Consider the following 16,649-nt stretch of genomic DNA (forward strand, 5'->3'; position numbering starts at 1 on the left):
TTTATGCTCCTAGAGGACACTTTAGCACACGTTTATGCTCCTAGAGGACACTTTAGCACACGTTTATGCTCCTAGAGGACACTTTAGCACACGTTTATGCTCCTAGAGGACACTTTAACCCACGTTTATGCTCCTAGAGGACACTTTAACCCACGTTTATGCTCCGAGAGGACACTTTAACACACGTTTATGCTCCTAGAGGACACTTTAACACACGTTTATGCTCCTAGAGGACACTTTAACACACGTTTATGCTCCTAGAGGACACTTTAACCCACGTTTATGCTCCGAGAGGACACTTTAACACACGTTTATGCTCCTAGAGGACACTTTAACACACGTTTAGGCTCAGAATGAATGTGTGCGGGTGTGTGTGTGTGTGTGCGCGTGCGTGCATGAGTGTGTGCGCACGCGTGTGTGTGTGTGTGTGTGTGTGACAGTTGTCCTGCAGCTGCTGGTTGTTGGTGATTTATTTAGAAACGACTGAAGCTCGAGTCAGCTGAGAACGCACCGCCGACCCAGACCTCGACAGACCTGGAGAGTCCTGGACAGACGTGGACAGGGTGCTGGACAGACGTGGACAGGGTGCTGGACAGACGTGGACAGGGTGCTGGACAGACGTGGACAGGGTGCTGGACAGACGTGGACAGGGTGCTGGACAGACGTGGACAGGGTGCTGGACAGACGTGGGTGTTGGTGCGAGGACATGGACGAACTCTGAGGACGACGTGTTTGACTCCACAGGTAAAAAGTTCAGAGTTCAACTTTCTTTAACGTGTTGATTCAGTTTCACTTTAATGTTTAATATTTGTGTGTGTGTGTGTGTGTGTGTGTGTGTGTGTGTCTGTGTGTGTGTGTGTGTGTGTGTGTGTGTGTGTGTGTGTGTGTGTGTGTGTGTGTGTGTGTGTGTGTGTGTGTGTGTGTTGGTCTGTGTGTGTGTGTGTGTGTGTGTTAGCGTGCGTGTCTGTGTGTGTGTGTGTCTGTGTGTGTGTGTGTGTGTGTGTGTGTGTGTGTGTGTGTGTGTGTGTGTGTGTGTTGGTCTGTGTGTGTGTGCGTGCGTGTCTGTGTGTTTGTGTGTGTGTCTGTGTGTGTGTGTGTGTGTGTGTTGGTCTTTGTGTGTGTGTGTGTGTGTGTGTGTGTGTGTGTGTCTTTGTGTGTGTGTGTGTGTGTGCGTGCGTGTCTGTGTGTGTGTGTGTCTGTGTGTGTGTGTGTGTGTCTGTGTGTGTGTGTGTGTGTGTGTGTGTGTTTGGGGGGTATGAAGTCTAAATTTAAACTCCAGTTGCCCCCCACAGTCACAGCGTGCACACACACACACACACACACACACACACACACACACAGCTGTTAGCTCTTAGCTCTTAGCTGTTAGCTGTTAGCTTGAAGCTCTTAGCTGTTAGCTGTTAGCTTAGCACAAAGACTGTAAGTGTTAGCCTGAACTTTAACTGTTTGACCAATGAACGAGCAGCGCCGCAGTAAGCCCCGCCCCCTTTCCTGATGCTGTTTGTTCAAACACAAAAAAGACGAGAGTCCAAGTTACAACACACACACACACACACACACACACACACACACACACACACACACAGACACACACACACACACACACACACACACACACACACACACACACACACACACACACAGAGACACACACACACACATACATACACACACACACACACACACACAGAGACACACACACACACACACAGAGACACACACACACACATACATACACACACACACACACACACACACAGAGACACACACACACACACACACACACAGAGACACACACACACACATACACACACATACACACACACACACACACTCTCAGCTGTGTTCAGTGGTGGCAGCAGCTGCAGGTAGGCCTCACACACACACACACACACACACTCTCACACACACACACACACACACACACACACACACACACACACACACACACACACACACACACACACACTCTCTGATCAATGATTCGGTGTCTTCGTGTTTCAGTCGTTTCTTCCTTAAAATGTTTGTATTGATTTTGCAAAGAAAGAAAAAGCAGCGAGTTCAGAGTCTGTTTCACGGCGGTCAGGCGTGCGGTCGCTGCGGTCGAGGCCGCGGTTGCTCCAGTGACGAGAGTCTGGAATCTTTCTGGCCCAGCTTCTGTGGTTGAAGGTGCAGAGGGTCCCGTGTTGGTTGACCCAGGGGCCTCAGTGTCACTAGGTCAGGCCCTGCCCCGCGGAACAGGCCCCTGGAAAACAACTGTAGTGACTCTCAGGCAGTGAGATCGCCTTCTGCTGGGCCCGGCCTGTGGCTCCACTGTGTCCATGTGCGTCCTGCTGGACCGGACTGAAGATCCTGATGCACACTTCCATATCTGGAGCCCACCAGTCCAGGAACAGCCGCACCGGCGACTGCTCGTACGGTGCACCTGGGGGAGTTTTACCCAGGTGCAGGCCTGAGTGTCAGGAGTCTCCTGTGACAGCTGAGCCGAGGGCGCAGCTCTCTGATCTCCTGCAGAAGTCACTGGTGTTTCTAACCTGTGCGACAGAAACACGGGCAGGTGCACCCTGATCAAACACCACATACGGACTCATCCTGGGGGGGTTCATCCTGGGGGGACTCATCCTGAGGGGGTTCATCCTGAGGGGCTCATCCTGAGGGGGCTCATCCTGAGAGGGTTCATCCTGAGGGGGTTCATCCTGAGGGGGCTCATCCTGAGGGGGTTCATCCTGAGGGGTTCATCCTGAGGGGTTCATCCTGAGGGGGTTCATCCTGAGGGGGTTCATCCTGAGGGGGTTCATCCTGAGGGGTTCATCCTGAGGGGGCTCATCCTGAGAGGGTTCATCCTGAGGGGGTTCATCCTGAGGGGGTTCATCCTGAGGGGGTTCATCCTGAGGGGTTCATCCTGAGGGGGTTCATCCTGAGGGGGTTCATCCTGAGGGGGCTCATCCTGAGGGGTTCATCCTGAGGGGGTTCATCCTGGGGGGGTTCATCCTGAGGGGGCTCATCCTGGGGGGGCTCATCCTGGGGGGTTCATCCTGAGAGGATCATCCTGGGGGGTTCATCCTGAGGGGTTCATCCTGAGGGGGTTCATCCTGAGGGGTTCATCCTGAGGGGGTTCATCCTGGGGGGGCTCATCCTGAGGGGGTTCATCCTGGGGGGGTTCATCCTGAGGGGGTTCATCCTGGGGGGGTTCATCCTGGGGGGGTTCATCCTGAGGGGGTTCATCCTGAGGGGCTCATCCTGAGGGGGTTCATCCTGGGGGGGTTCATCCTGGGGGGGTTCATCCTGAGGGGTTCATCCTGAGGGGGCTCATCCTGGGGGGGCTCATCCTGGGGGGTTCATCCTGAGAGGATCATCCTGAGGGGGCTCATCCTGGGGGGGCTCATCCTGGGGGGTTCATCCTGGGGGGGTTCATCCTGAGGGGTTCATCCTGAGGGGGCTCATCCTGGGGGGGCTCATCCTGGGGGGTTCATCCTGAGAGGATCATCCTGGGGGGTTCATCCTGAGGGGTTCATCCTGAGGGGGTTCATCCTGAGGGGGTTCATCCTGAGGGGGGTTCATCCTGGGGGGGCTCATCCTGAGGGGGTTCATCCTGGGGGGGTTCATCCTGAGGGGGTTCATCCTGGGGGGGTTCATCCTGGGGGGGTTCATCCTGAGGGGGTTCATCCTGAGGGGGCTCATCCTGAGGGGGTTCATCCTGGGGGGGCTCATCCTGAGGGGGTTCATCCTGAGGGGTTCATCCTGAGGGGGTTCATCCTGAGGGGGTTCATCCTGGGGGGGTTCATCCTGAGGGGGTTCATCCTGAGGGGCTCATCCTGAGGGGGTTCATCCTGAGGGGGTTCATCCTGGGGGGGCTCATCCTGGGGGGGCTCATCCTGAGGGGTTCATCCTGGGGGGGCTCAGGTTCATCCTGAGGGGGTTCATCCTGGGGGGGTTCATCCTGAGGGGGTTCATCCTGAGGGGCTCATCCTGAGGGGTTCATCCTGAGGGGGTTCATCCTGAGGGGTTCATCCTGAGGGGTTCATCCTGAGGGGGTTCATCCTGGGGGGGTTCATCCTGAGGGGGTTCATCCTGGGGGGGTTCATCCTGAGGGGCTCATCCTGAGGGGGTTCATCCTGAGGGGGTTCATCCTGAGGGGTTCATCCTGAGGGGTTCATCCTGAGGGGGTTCATCCTGGGGGGGTTCATCCTGAGGGGGTTCATCCTGGGGGGGTTCATCCTGAGGGGCTCATCCTGAGGGGGTTCATCCTGAGGGGTTCATCCTGAGGGGTTCATCCTGAGGGGGTTCATCCTGAGGGGGTTCATCCTGAGGGGTTCATCCTGGGGGGGTTCATCCTGAGGGGTTCATCCTGGGGGGGTTCATCCTGAGGGGGTTCATCCTGAGGGGTTCATCCTGGGGGGGTTCATCCTGAGGGGGTTCATCCTGAGGGGGTTCATCCTGGGGGGGGCTCATCCTGGGGGGGCTCATCCTGAGGGGGTTCATCCTGAGGGGGTTCATCCTGGGGGGGCTCATCCTGGGGGGGCTCATCCTGAGGGGTTCATCCTGAGGGGGTTCATCCTGAGGGGGCTCATCCTGAGGGGGTTCATCCTGGGGGGGTTCATCCTGAGGGGGTTCATCCTGAGGGGGTTCATCCTGAGAGGACTCATCCTGGGGGGGTTCATCCTGAGGGGGTTCATCCTGGGGGGGTTCATCCTGGGGGGGTTCATCCTGAGAGGACTCATCCTGAGGGGGCTCATCCTGAGGGGGTTCATCCTGAGGGGGTTCATCCTGAGGGGTTCATCCTGAGGGGTTCATCCTGAGGGGCTCATCCTGAGGGGCTCATCCTGGGGGGGTTCATCCTGAGGGGGTTCATCCTGGGGGGGTTCATCCTGGGGGGGTTCATCCTGAGAGGACTCATCCTGAGGGGGCTCATCCTGAGGGGGTTCATCCTGAGGGGGTTCATCCTGAGGGGTTCATCCTGAGGGGGCTCATCCTGAGGGGTTCATCCTGAGGGGTTCATCCTGAGGGGTTCATCCTGAGGGGTTCATCCTGAGGGGCTCATCCTGGGGGGGCTCATCCTGAGGGGTTCATCCTGAGGGGCTCATCCTGGGGGGGTTCATCCTGAGGGGCTCATCCTGAGGGGTTCATCCTGAGGGGGTTCATCCTGAGGGGGTTCATCCTGAGGGGGCTCATCCTGGGGGGGCTCATCCTGGGGGGGCTCATCCTGAGAGGGTTCATCCTGAGGGGCTCATCCTGAGGGGTTCATCCTGAGAGGGTTCATCCTGAGGGGCTCATCCTGAGGGGTTCATCCTGGGGGGGTTCATCCTGAGGGGGTTCATCCTGAGGGGGCTCATCCTGAGGGGGTTCATCCTGAGGGGGTTCATCCTGGGGGGGCTCAGGTTCATCCTGAGGGGGTTCATCCTGAGGGGGTTCATCCTGGGGGGGCTCAGGTTCATCCTGAGGGGTTCATCCTGAGGGGGCTCATCTCAGGAGCCCAGTCCCAGGGCCGAGGGCTCCCATGGGGGGCTCCCATGGGGGGCTCCCATGGGGGGCTCCCATGGGGGGCCGTCCTCTGCAGAGGGAGACGTCCTGGAGCTGCCCACGTCTCATCAGGGGACCAGGATCTTAGTTGTGGAGGACTTCTTCACTAAGTCTGTTGCCCTGTATGAACCAGTGCACGCAGTCACACGCTGCCTTTGAGGATCATGTGTTGGTGCATGGGGTCCCTGAGGTCCCTGAGGTCCTGCACAGAGACCAGGGCCGTCGGTTTGAAGCCGAGGTGATTCAGAGCCTCCGTCAGTGGCTGGGGATTAAGAAGACACGCTCCACTGCCCATGATCCCAGATCTGAGGGCACGGCTGACGCGTCAACACCGGACTCTGATGGTTCCGCTGAGATGTTGCTTTCCCACGGGGGTGAACGGGACACACGCCTCTAAGCACGCCAGCACCCGGGTCACCCCCTTCTACCTCGTGCACGGACGTGAGGCCCGGTGCCGGCTGGTGCTCTGGACCCCCGGGGGCTGGATCCCAGATGGAGTATGCATCCGCCATTGCAGAGCGGCGGGAGTCGACCTTCAGCGCAGCCGGGCTGAACTCTGCCGCGGCTCATGAAGGACAGAACCCGCGGCCCCGTCCCTGAGGCGGGGCTGAATAACCCACAGAAGGACAGAACCTGCCCCCGTCCCTGAGGCGGGGCTGAATAACCCACAGAAGGCCGCATGAGGCCGGCGCCGCACTGGAAGGGTTCATACCGGGTCGTGCAAGTGCTGGTTTCTGGTGGAGAAGCATCATCAACCCTCTGGGCTCAGGTGGTTCATGGTCCCCAGAGCAGGGACCAGCCTCGGGTCTGTGTGGGAACAGTCTCACAGGGGGGGGGGGGGGGGGGGGCTGGGGCAGCCTCCGCCCCAGAATCTTATTATTAATTATTATTAATTATTAAAAATCAAACTAGTTTCATATTCACTGATGTTTTATTCCTGATGAAACGGGTTGTGTGTTTGGGTTCTGTCCAGGGGGGTCCAGGGGAGTCCAGGGGGGTCCAGGGGAGTCCAGGAGAGTCCAGGAGAGTCCAGGGGAGTCCAGAGAGTCCAGGAGAGTCCAGGAGAGTCCAGGGGAGTCCAGGGGAGTCCAGGAGAGTCCAGGGGAGTCCAGGAGAGTCCAGGAGAGTCCAGGGGAGTCCAGGTGATGGAGCCCCGCGTCACAGCGTTACCGTGGAAACGCTGCGTCCACCTGACCGTGCTGCTGCTCCAGCTGAGCTTCTCAGAAGGTACAAACGCTAACTCCTGTTCTGATGCTAAACGCAGCTAACACTAACTTCTGTCCTTTTGCTAAACGCAGCTAACACTAACTTCTGTCCTGATGCTAAATGCAGCTAACGCTAACTTCTGTCCTGATGCTAAATGCAGCTAACGCTAACTTCTGTCCTGATGCTAAATGCAGCTAACGCTAACTTCTGTCCTGATGCTAAATGCAGCTAACGCTAACTCCTGTCCTGATGCTAAATGCAGCTAACGCTAACTCCTGTTCTGATGCTAAATGCAGCTAGCGCTAACTCCTGTTCTGATGCTAAATGCAGCTAACGCTAACGTCTGATGTGGGGCTTGTCTCTCTGCAGTCGGAGCTTCCTGTCGGATCCTGAGGTGTAACTCTGACTTCGTGGCTGCAACGTTGGACCTGGGCAGCAGCAGCAGCAGCAGCAGCAGCAGGAGCGGCGGTGGCGGTGGCGGCGGCGGTGGCGGCGGTGGCAGCGGCGGCATTATGATTGTAGGTGGAGGACCAGGTGGAGCCGTAGGCGGAGCAGCTCTCAGCCGGGAGGCGGTGAACGCCGGTTACTGCAGCGCCCTGCGCTCCTACGCCACGTGCACGAAGCGCATGGCGCGGGCGTGCCGCGGCGACCTGGCGTACCACTCCGCGGTTCAGGGCATTGAGGACCTGCTCATCCAGCACCGCTGCCCCCGGGCGGGGCCCACCGCCCAGCCACGCCCCCTGCCGCAGGGCACGCTGTCGGAGGACGCCTGCGTCTACGAGAGGAGCCTGTTCACCAGCGAGCGCCGGGCGCCGGAGTACCTGCACTGTGGCGTGTTCGGAGACCCGCACGTTCGGACCTTCAACGACGACTTCCAGACGTGTGCGGTGCAGGGGGCGTGGCCTCTCATAGACAACGAGTACCTGTACATACAGGCCACCAGCACGCCAACAAGGGGGGGAGCGCACGCCACGGCGCTCACCAAGGTGAGTGACACGGCTGTGACATCACGGCTGTGACCTCACAGTGGTGACCTCACAGCCGTGACATCACAGCAGTGAGGTCACAGCGGTGAGGTCACAGATCAGCGGCTCATCGTCTCCGTGTGTCTCGTGTCTCCTCAGATCACCGTCATCTTTAAGAACTGGCGTCAGTGCATCGAGCAGCAGCTGTACCAGGCCGAGCTCGACAACGTGCCCGCCGCCTTCGCCGACGGCTCCGTGTCAAGCGGCGAGCGGCGAGGTCACCACAGCCTGACGGTCCGGACCCAGAGTCCCGGCCGACACGCCGAGATCCGAGCGGCTCACATCGGCACGCAGCTGGTGGTCCGTCAGAGCGGGCGCTCGCTGGGCCTGTCGGTGCGCTCGCCGCGCGGCGTGGTGGAGGCGTTCGGGCCGGAGCAGGACCTGCAGCTGTGTGTGTGGGGCTGCCCCGCCTCCCAGAGACTCAACACGCTCCGCCCGCCACCGCCAGACCCCTCCACCGCTGCTGCCAGCGCTCGGGCTCACTGCGCCGCGCTGCTTCCTGCCAGAGACGTGTACTTCCACGCCTGCGTGTTCGACCTGATCGCCAGCGGAGACCTGAACGCCAGCGCGGCGGCCGTCGGCGCGCTGCAGGACGCCAGACACATGATCTCTGACTCGCAGAGAGTTCACCTGCTGCCGCTCGCCTCCGCTGAGCCGCGGCGAGCACCGCCGGGGCCAACGCTGCTGCTGCCGCTGCTGGGCATGCTGGGAATTCTGACCACACAGCTGACGGCACGATGACATCACGATGACATCACAGACGTGGCGTCCTGACACGTGCTGACCCTGGATCAGATTCAAACTGAACTTAAACAAACAGACTACAGACGGACACTTCCTGTTTAGCTACTTCCTGTTAAGCTACTTCCTGTTAGCGCTCCGCTAACTTGAGTGGATTGGATGATTGAAGTGTTTCTCTTTTTTCCAAATGTTGTCGGACACGACCGACAGTTTTTATATTTATATAAAGTTTTTATTCGAACACGAACCGTCGTCTTGTTTGAACTTGTTTTGGACTCAGAGCGTTAAAGTCGTCGTCGTGGAGACAGAAGACGTGACGCCGTCGCCACACTGACGACGCACACGTGGCTAATCCTAGCTTCTGTCCTGATGCTAAATGCAGCTAACGCTAGCTTCTGTCCTGATGCTGAATGCAGCTAACGCTAGCTTCTGTCCTGATGCTAGATGCAGCTAACGCTAGCTTCTGTCCTGATGCTAGATGAAGCTAACGCTAGCTTCTGTCCTGATGCTAAATGAAGCTAACACTAGCTTCTGTCCTGATGCTAGATGCAGCTAACACTAGCTTCTGTCCTGATGCTGAATGCAGCTAACACTAGCTTCTGTCCTGATGCTAGATGCAGCTAACACTAGCTTCTGTCCTGATGCTAGATGCAGCTAACGCTAGCTTCTGTCCTGATGCTCAATGCAGCTAACGCTAGCTTCTGTCCTGATGCTAGCTGAAGCTAACACTAGCTTCTGTCCTGATGCTGAATGCAGCTAACGCTAGCTTCTGTCCTGATGCTGAATGCAGCTAACACTAGCTTCTGTCCTGATGCTAGATGCAGCTAACACTAGCTTCTGTCCTGATGCTAGATGCAGCTAACGCTAGCTTCTGTCCTGATGCTCAATGCAACTAACGCTAGCTTCTGTCCTGATGCTAGCTGAAGCTAACACTAGCTTCTGTCCCGATGCTGAATGCAGCTAACGCTAGCTTCTGTCCTGATGCTGAATGAAGCTAACACTAGCTTCTGTCCTGATGCTAGATGAAGCTAACGCTAGCTTCTGTCCTGATGCTAGATGAAGCTAACGCTAGCTTCTGTCCTGATGCTAGATGAAGCTAACGCTAGCTTCTGTGGTGCTGAGTAAGAACCTGTAACTTCCTGTGACGCTGAACGTTTGAACTCGTTAAAGATCAGAACTGAAAACTTCACGATGGCGTCAGGAGGTTTTGTTTCTGCTCGGGACTCAAACCGACGACACAAGTTCATCATTATTTCATATTTTCTGCTTTTTATTTAATAAACGCAGCAAAAACATGAACTACAGGCGAATCACAGCTGGGGCCAAAGGTCAAAGGTTAAACTTCAGCTTCAGTCCAAAGACACTGGACCTGGTTCTGTGTCAGGAACACGTTTCACCATCAGTTCATGTGCACACCTGACCAGAACCAGGACCAGGACCAGGACCAGGACCTGGACCAGGACCTGGACCTGGACCAGGACCAGGACCAGGACCAGGACCAGGACCAGGACCTGGACCAGAACCAGGACCTGGACCTGGACCAGGACCAGGACCTGTGTGTGTGTGTCTCTGTGTGTGTGTGTGTGTGTGTGTGTCTCTGTGTGTGTGTGTGTGTGTCTCTGTGTGTGTGCGTGTGTGTGTCTCTGTGTGTGTGTGTGTGTGTGTGTGTGTGTGTGTGTGTGTGTGTGTGTCTCTGTGTGTGTGTGTGTGTGTGTGTGTGTGTGTGTGTGTGTGTGTGTCTCTGTGTGTGTGTGTGTGTGTGTGTCTCTGTGTGTGTGTGTGTGTGTGTGTGTGTGTGTGTGTGTCTCTGTGTGTGTGTGTGTGTGTGTGTGTGTGTCTCTGTGTGTGTGTGTGTGTCTCTGTGTGTGTGTGTGTGTGTGTGTTTCCATGGAGACCCAGTTTAAAGTTTAAACACAATAAGGAAGTGGACTCTGATCTCAAACACCGGCTCAAACTTTCTGCTGCAAAACACGACTGAAGACGCTGCCGTGGACCTGGACCTGGACCTGGACCTGGACCTGAACCTGGACCTGGACCTGGACCTGGACCTGGACCTGGACCTGGACCTGGACCTGGACCTGGACCTGAGCCTGAAGAAGGATGAAGCCGGACGTGAAGCTTCAGCTGCTCAGCTTCTGTTTCCACATCTGTAACTTCATCTTCCTGGTGACGACACGTTCACTTCCTCATGTTTACGATGTTTATGAAGTTCACGATGTTTATGAAGTTCACGATGTTTATGAAGTTCACGATGTTTATGAAGTTCACGATGTTTATGAAGTTTAGACTTAGACTCTTCTCATGCTGCTGCAGAGGTTTGCTGTTATTTTCAGCAGCATTAGTGGTTAAAAAAGACCTTTGAATGCCTTCACCGTGCTGCCCAGAGCTAACCACTGTTAGCCACGTCCGCCTGTTAGCATCTCTCCTGATTTCTACCTTAATAAAAACTGTGTGTGTGTGTGTGTGTGTGTGTGTGTGTGTGTGTGTGTGTGTGTGTGTGTGTGTGTGTGTGTGTGTGTGTGTGTGTGTGTGTGTGTGTGTGTGTGTGTGTGTCTCCATGATTATTGAGGATTAAAGTACAGAGAGAAACGGCCGAATTACACTTTAAACTAAAACCAAAGGAAACATTTTCAGCTGCTACTGTGAACAAGACTTCTGTTAGCTAGCACCTGTCTGTGACCTCTGACCTCTGTCTGTGACCTCTGACCTCTGTCTGTGACCTCTGACCTCTGCAGGCCCTGGGTCTGAGTGTGTTCGGCCTCGGGATGTGGATCCTGTTTGGCAGCGTCAGCCTCCTCACCGTCCTCCCCTCAGGTGACTTAGCTTAGCACAAAGACTGGGAGCAGAGGGGACTGTTAGCCTAGCTTAGCACAAAGGCTGGGAGATGAGGGGACTGTTAGCCTAGCTTAGCACAAACACTGGGAGCAGAGGGGACTGTTAGCCTAGTTTAGCACAAACATTGGAAGCAGAGGGGACTGTTAGCCTAGCTTAGCACAAATACAGGGAGCAGAGGGGAACTGTTAGCCTAGCTTAGCACAAACACAGGGAGCAGAGGGGAACTGTTAGCCTAGCTTAGCACAAACATTGGGAGCAGAGGGGACTGTTAGCCTAGCTTAGCACAAACACAGGGAGCAGAGGGGAACTGTTAGCCTAGCTTAGCACAAACATTGGGAGCAGAGGGGACTGTTAGCCTAGCTTAGCACAAACACAGGGAGCAGAGGGGACTGTTAGCCTAGCTTAGCACAAACAGCTACATGCTAAACCGAACAGCTGATGACAACTTCTTCTAAAATGTTGTTGTTCAACGTGTGTGTGTGCCCGTGTGCGTGTGTGTGTGTGCACGTGTGTGTGTGTGTGTGTGCGTGTGTGTGTGTGCGCGTGTGTGTGTGTGCGTGTGTGTGTGCCTGTGTGTCTGTGTGTGTGTGTGTGTGTGTGCGTGTGTGTGTGTCTGTGTGTCTGTGTCTGTGTGTGTGTGTGTGTGGGTGTGTGTGTGTGTGTGCGCGTGTGCGTGTGTGTGTGTGTAGATGAGCTGCGTGTGGTGGGGGCGGGGCTTCTGCTGATTGGTGTGGTGGTGACGGCGGTCAGCGTGGTGGGGGCCCTCGGCGCCGGCCGACAGAACCGGGTCCTGCTGGTGCTGGTGAGTTCACCGTAACAGCTGATGTAACTTCCTGTTCTGTGACATCACACAGGAAGAGGAAGTGATGTATGTTTGTGTGTTAACCTCTGTGGCTCCGCCCCCTCAGTACCTGAGCGTCCTCATCGTGCTCGTCCTGGGTCAGCTGTTCGTCACGCTGCTGCTGCTCATCAACAGGGACAAGGTGACACGGGCTTTTATTTTGGAGGGGTCCAGAGGGTCAGGGGTCCAGAGGGTCAGGGGTCCAGAGGGTCAGGGGTCCAGAGGGTCCGGGGTCCAGAGGGTCCGGGTCCAGAGGGTCAGGGGTCCGGGGGGTCCGGGGTCCAGAGGGTCCGGGGTCCAGAGGGTCAGGGGTCCAGAGGGTCCGGGGTCCAGAGGGACAGGGGTCCAGAGGGTCCGGGGTCCGGGGGGTCCAGAGGGTCCGGGGTCCAGAGGGTCAGGGGTCCAGAGGGTCAGGGGTCCAGAGAGTCCAGAGAGTCCAGAGGGTCAGGGGTCAGGGGTCCAGAGGGTCAGGGCTCCAGAGGGTCAGGGGTCCAGAGGGTCCGGGGTCCAGAGGGTCCGGGTACCGGGGGGTCAGGGGTCCAGAGGGTCAGGGGTCCAGAGGGCCCGGGGTCCAGAGGGTCCGGGTCCAGAGGGTCAGGGGTCCGGGGGGTCCGGGGTCCAGAGGGTCCGGGGTCCAGAGGGTCAGGGGTCCAGAGGGTCCGGGGTCCAGAGGGACAGGGGTCCAGAGGGTCCGGGGTCCGGGGGGTCCAGAGGGTCCGGGGTCCAGAGGGTCAGGGGTCCAGAGGGTCCGGGGTCCAGAGGGTCAGGGGTCCAGAGGGTCAGGGGTCCAAAGGGTCAGGGGTCCAAAGGGTCAGGGGTCCGGGGGGTCAGGGGTCCGGGGGGTCCGGGGTCCAGAGGGTCCGGGGTCCAGAGGGTCAGGGGTCCAGAGGGTCCGGGGTCCAGAGGGACAGGGGTCCAGAGGGTCCGGGGTCCGGGGGGTCCAGAGGGTCCGGGGTCCAGAGGGTCAGGGGTCCAGAGGGTCCGGGGTCCAGAGGGTCAGGGGTCCAGAGGGTCAGGGGTCCAAAGGGTCAGGGGTCCAAAGGGTCAGGGGTCCGGGGGGTCCGGGGGGTCCGGGGTCCAGAGAGTCAGGGGTCCAGAGGGTCAGGGGTCCAGAGGGTCAGGGGTCCAGAGAGTCAGGGGTCCAGAGGGTCCGGGGTCCAGAGGGTCAGGGGTCCGGGGGGTCCAGAGGGTCCGGGGGGTCCAGAGGGTCCGGGGGGTCCGGTCTGGGGGGTCCGGGGGGTCCGGGTCCATTATAACGACGTGTGCACTCACAGTGGCGTGTTGTGTTGCGGGCAGATCGAACGTGGTCTGGATCGGGCCGTGGATCAGATGGTCCTTCAGTACGGGGACGGCAGCGGTCTGGAGACTCTGATGGACCGGATCCAGAACTACGTGAGTCCCTGTCCTGTTCCCTCTGAGCCACAGTGGCAGGGTTGTGATTGGCTGATGACCTGTTGACAGGAGGGGTGCTGCGGCAGGACGGGGCCTTCTGATTGGCTGAAGAACTCCTTCATCCAGAGTCTGAACCTGACCCGTCCAGACCTGCTGCCCTGTTCCTGCTTCAGGTCCACGCGTCCCGCCGGGGACTCGTCCTGGTGCAGGGAGCTCAACGCCACCGCGCCGCTGCTCAACGCCACTGCGCCGCTGCTCAGCACCACCGCGCCGCTGCTCAACGCCACCGCGCCTCTGTTCGGACGTGGAAACGGCACGTATGACGAGGTACACCAGAGAGGACCCGTAGAGACCAGAGTCTTTATGGACCCGGGTCTTCAGAGACCAGGGACTGACGCGTGTTTGTTTCAGGGCTGCAAAGCGAAGGTCGGTGATTGGCTGAAAGAAAACGCTCTGACCATCGTCGGCATGGACGTCGCTCTGATGTTGGTCCAGGTAAGAAACCCCGGGTCTGACTCTGGACCAGGTCTGAGCCTCGTCCTCCGGTCCAGCAGCAGGTTCTGGTTCCAGGTGTGTTTTTACTTCCAGATCAAATGAACCTGAATCTTCAGAACTAGAGTTTGTTGATTTCACCTCAGACGACGTCAACACTGAAACCTGGGGCGGTTTCAAACCCACGGTCAGGGACGCCACGTGGGTCGGTGCTGAAACGCAGAGGGTCGTGACAAAATGGCGGTTTTTCAAACCCTGGGGATGGGAACCGGGGCGCTGACAGGACCGTAGTCTTGATACCAGGTCCACATCCAGAGCTGGTTCTGGGTTTCAGGGTTTAACACGCGTTGACTGACGTTTTGAGCCGGAGCTGGTCGGACGCCGTCGGCCCCGTGACCTAAACCAGCGTGACCTCGGATCGACCCGTGACCTGAACCAGCGTGACCTGAACCAGCGTGACCTCGGATCGACCCGTGACCTGAACCATCGTGGTTGAACCCGGCTCAGATGTCGTCCGTGTCCCTGCAGGTGCTGCAGTTCGTCGTCAGCGTGTACTTGTACCGCGCCGTCGGCGGGAGCGCCGCGCTGAAGAAGGTCGAGCCCGAGGACGAGCTGGACCACGGGGAGCAGAACTACGCCTACGTAGATCCTGACGATGGTGACACAGACCCCGCCCACCTGGCACATCACCATGACTACCCAGGGCCTGTAGACCCCGCCCACCTGGCACATCACCATGACTACCCAGGGCCTGTAGACCCCGCCCACCTGGCACATCACCATGACTACCCAGGGCCTGTAGACCCCGCCCACCTGGCACATCACCATGACTACCCAGGGCCTGTAGACCCCGCCCACCTGGCACATCACCATGGCAACCAGAACTACAGCTAACTCACCTGAGGCAGCGCGTTGTCACGGACGACATTAACAAACTTTAACCCTCAAACCAAAATAAATGTAATTAACGGTTATTTTTGCTTAAAGTCGTTTTTATACTTTATTAAACAGATGAGACGAATGCAGCGCTGTGATTGGTCGATAGCGTCCACTCTTATATAACATTGACTCTTTATCGCTCGCTTTCATCTTCAGGTAAAGTTTAAGACTCAAACAGAAACATGTTTATAAAGAGCTTATCCTGGTTGCTAGCATCGTGCGTTAGCTCTTTAGCTGAAGCTAACGCTACATGCTAACGAGCGCAGCAGCTAAATCTGTCCCCAGAAACAAAACGACTCAGCAGATTTCAGTTCAAACAGGAAGAAAACGGAGTTTAGTTTTTACTTTTATTCTTTTTTCTTCAGTTTGAGAAACGTCACGATAGCTACAAGCTACGCTAATGCTAGGCTAATGCTAGGCTAATGCTAGGCTGAAGCTAACAGGGCAGCAACAGGCTAACTTTGATTTGATTTCACTTTAATCCTCAGGAATTCACCACGACAACATTAAACAACACACAACACACAACAACAACACACAACAACAACAACCACAACACAACAACACACAACAACAACACACTACAACAACAACACAACAACAACAACAACACACAACGACACACAACAACAACACACTACAACATTAAACAACACACAACAACACAACAACAACAACACAACAACAACAACAACAACACACAACGACACACAACACACAACAACAACACACAACAACAACACACAACAACACAACAACAACACACAACACACAACAACAACACACAACAACACACAACAACAACAACACACAACGACACACAACAACAACACACTACAACATTAAACAACACACAACAACAACAACACAACAACAACAACAACAACAACACACAACACACAATGACACACAACAACACACAACAACACACAGCAACAACACAACAACAACACAACAACAACACACAACAACAACACACAACAACAACACACAACAACACAACAACACACAACAACAACACACAACAACACACAACAACACACAACAACAACCACAACACAACAACAACCACAACACACAACAACACAACAACAACAACACACAACAACAACACAACAACACACAACAACCCACAACAACACACAACAACAACACACAACAACACACAACAACACACAACAACAACCACAACAACCACAACACACAACAACACACAACAACAACACACAACAACAACAACAACAACACACAACGACACACAACAACAACACACTACAACATTAAACAACACACAACAACAACAACAACACAACAACAACAACAACACACAACACACAATGACACACAACAACAACACACAACAACAACACACAACAACACACAACACACAACAACAACAACAACATACAACACAACAACACAACAACAACAACCACAACACACAACACACAACAACACACAACAACAACCACAACACAACAACAACCACAACACACAACAACACAACAACAACAACACACAACAACAACACAACAACACACAACAACCCACAACAACCCACAACAACAACACACAACAACACACAACAACAACCACAACAACCACAACACACAACAACACACAACAACAACACACAACAACAACACACAACAACAACA

At 55.9% G+C, this 16,649-nt stretch overlaps 2 protein-coding genes across 3 annotated transcripts; both read left to right on the forward strand.

The window, feature by feature from the left end:
* Nucleotides 1–512: 512 nt before the first annotated feature.
* On the forward strand, nt 513–8,853 carry hjv (hemojuvelin BMP co-receptor). 2 transcript variants are annotated; one of them, XM_083918333.1, is made up of 4 exons: nt 513–744; nt 6,534–6,747; nt 7,096–7,712; nt 7,851–8,853. In XM_083918333.1, exons 2-4 carry the CDS (start codon nt 6,666–6,668, stop codon nt 8,490–8,492), a joined length of 1,341 nt encoding a protein of 446 aa, XP_083774459.1. In that variant the 5' UTR covers nt 513–744; nt 6,534–6,665; the 3' UTR covers nt 8,493–8,853. The 2 variants fall into 2 exon arrangements, with proteins under 2 accessions (XP_083774459.1, XP_083774458.1); XM_083918332.1 differs by having other exon boundaries at nt 6,494–6,747; nt 7,851–8,850.
* Nucleotides 8,854–10,592: 1,739 nt separating this feature from the next.
* LOC310950044 (tetraspanin-19) lies at nt 10,593–14,946 on the forward strand (the record flags this gene model as incomplete). The annotated part of the gene is made up of 8 exons (XM_083917708.1): nt 10,593–10,658; nt 11,228–11,306; nt 12,017–12,129; nt 12,236–12,310; nt 13,465–13,560; nt 13,630–13,887; nt 13,972–14,055; nt 14,581–14,946. The coding sequence occupies 8 exons, from the start codon at nt 10,593–10,595 to the stop codon at nt 14,944–14,946; spliced, it is 1,137 nt and encodes a 378-aa protein (XP_083773834.1).
* Between the last annotated feature and the right edge of the window lie 1,703 nt (nt 14,947–16,649).

The sequence above is a fragment of the Echiichthys vipera genome, assembly GCF_963691815.1.
Source record: "Echiichthys vipera genome assembly, chromosome: 8".
NCBI classification, from domain to species: Eukaryota; Metazoa; Chordata; class Actinopteri; order Perciformes; family Trachinidae; genus Echiichthys; species Echiichthys vipera.

What these genes read in the sequence shown, in the direction of transcription:
- hjv (XM_083918333.1), top strand. Translation starts at nt 6,666, where the DNA reads ATGGAGCCCCGCGTCACAGCGTTACCGTGGAAACGCTGCGTCCACCTG. An exon ending in CCAGCTGAGCTTCTCAGAAG is followed by an intron (nt 6,748 to 7,095) that starts GTACAAACGCTA and finishes GTCTCTCTGCAG; the next exon opens with TCGGAGCTTCCTGTCGGATC. An exon ending in ACGCCACGGCGCTCACCAAG is followed by an intron (nt 7,713 to 7,850) that starts GTGAGTGACACG and finishes GTGTCTCCTCAG; the next exon opens with ATCACCGTCATCTTTAAGAA.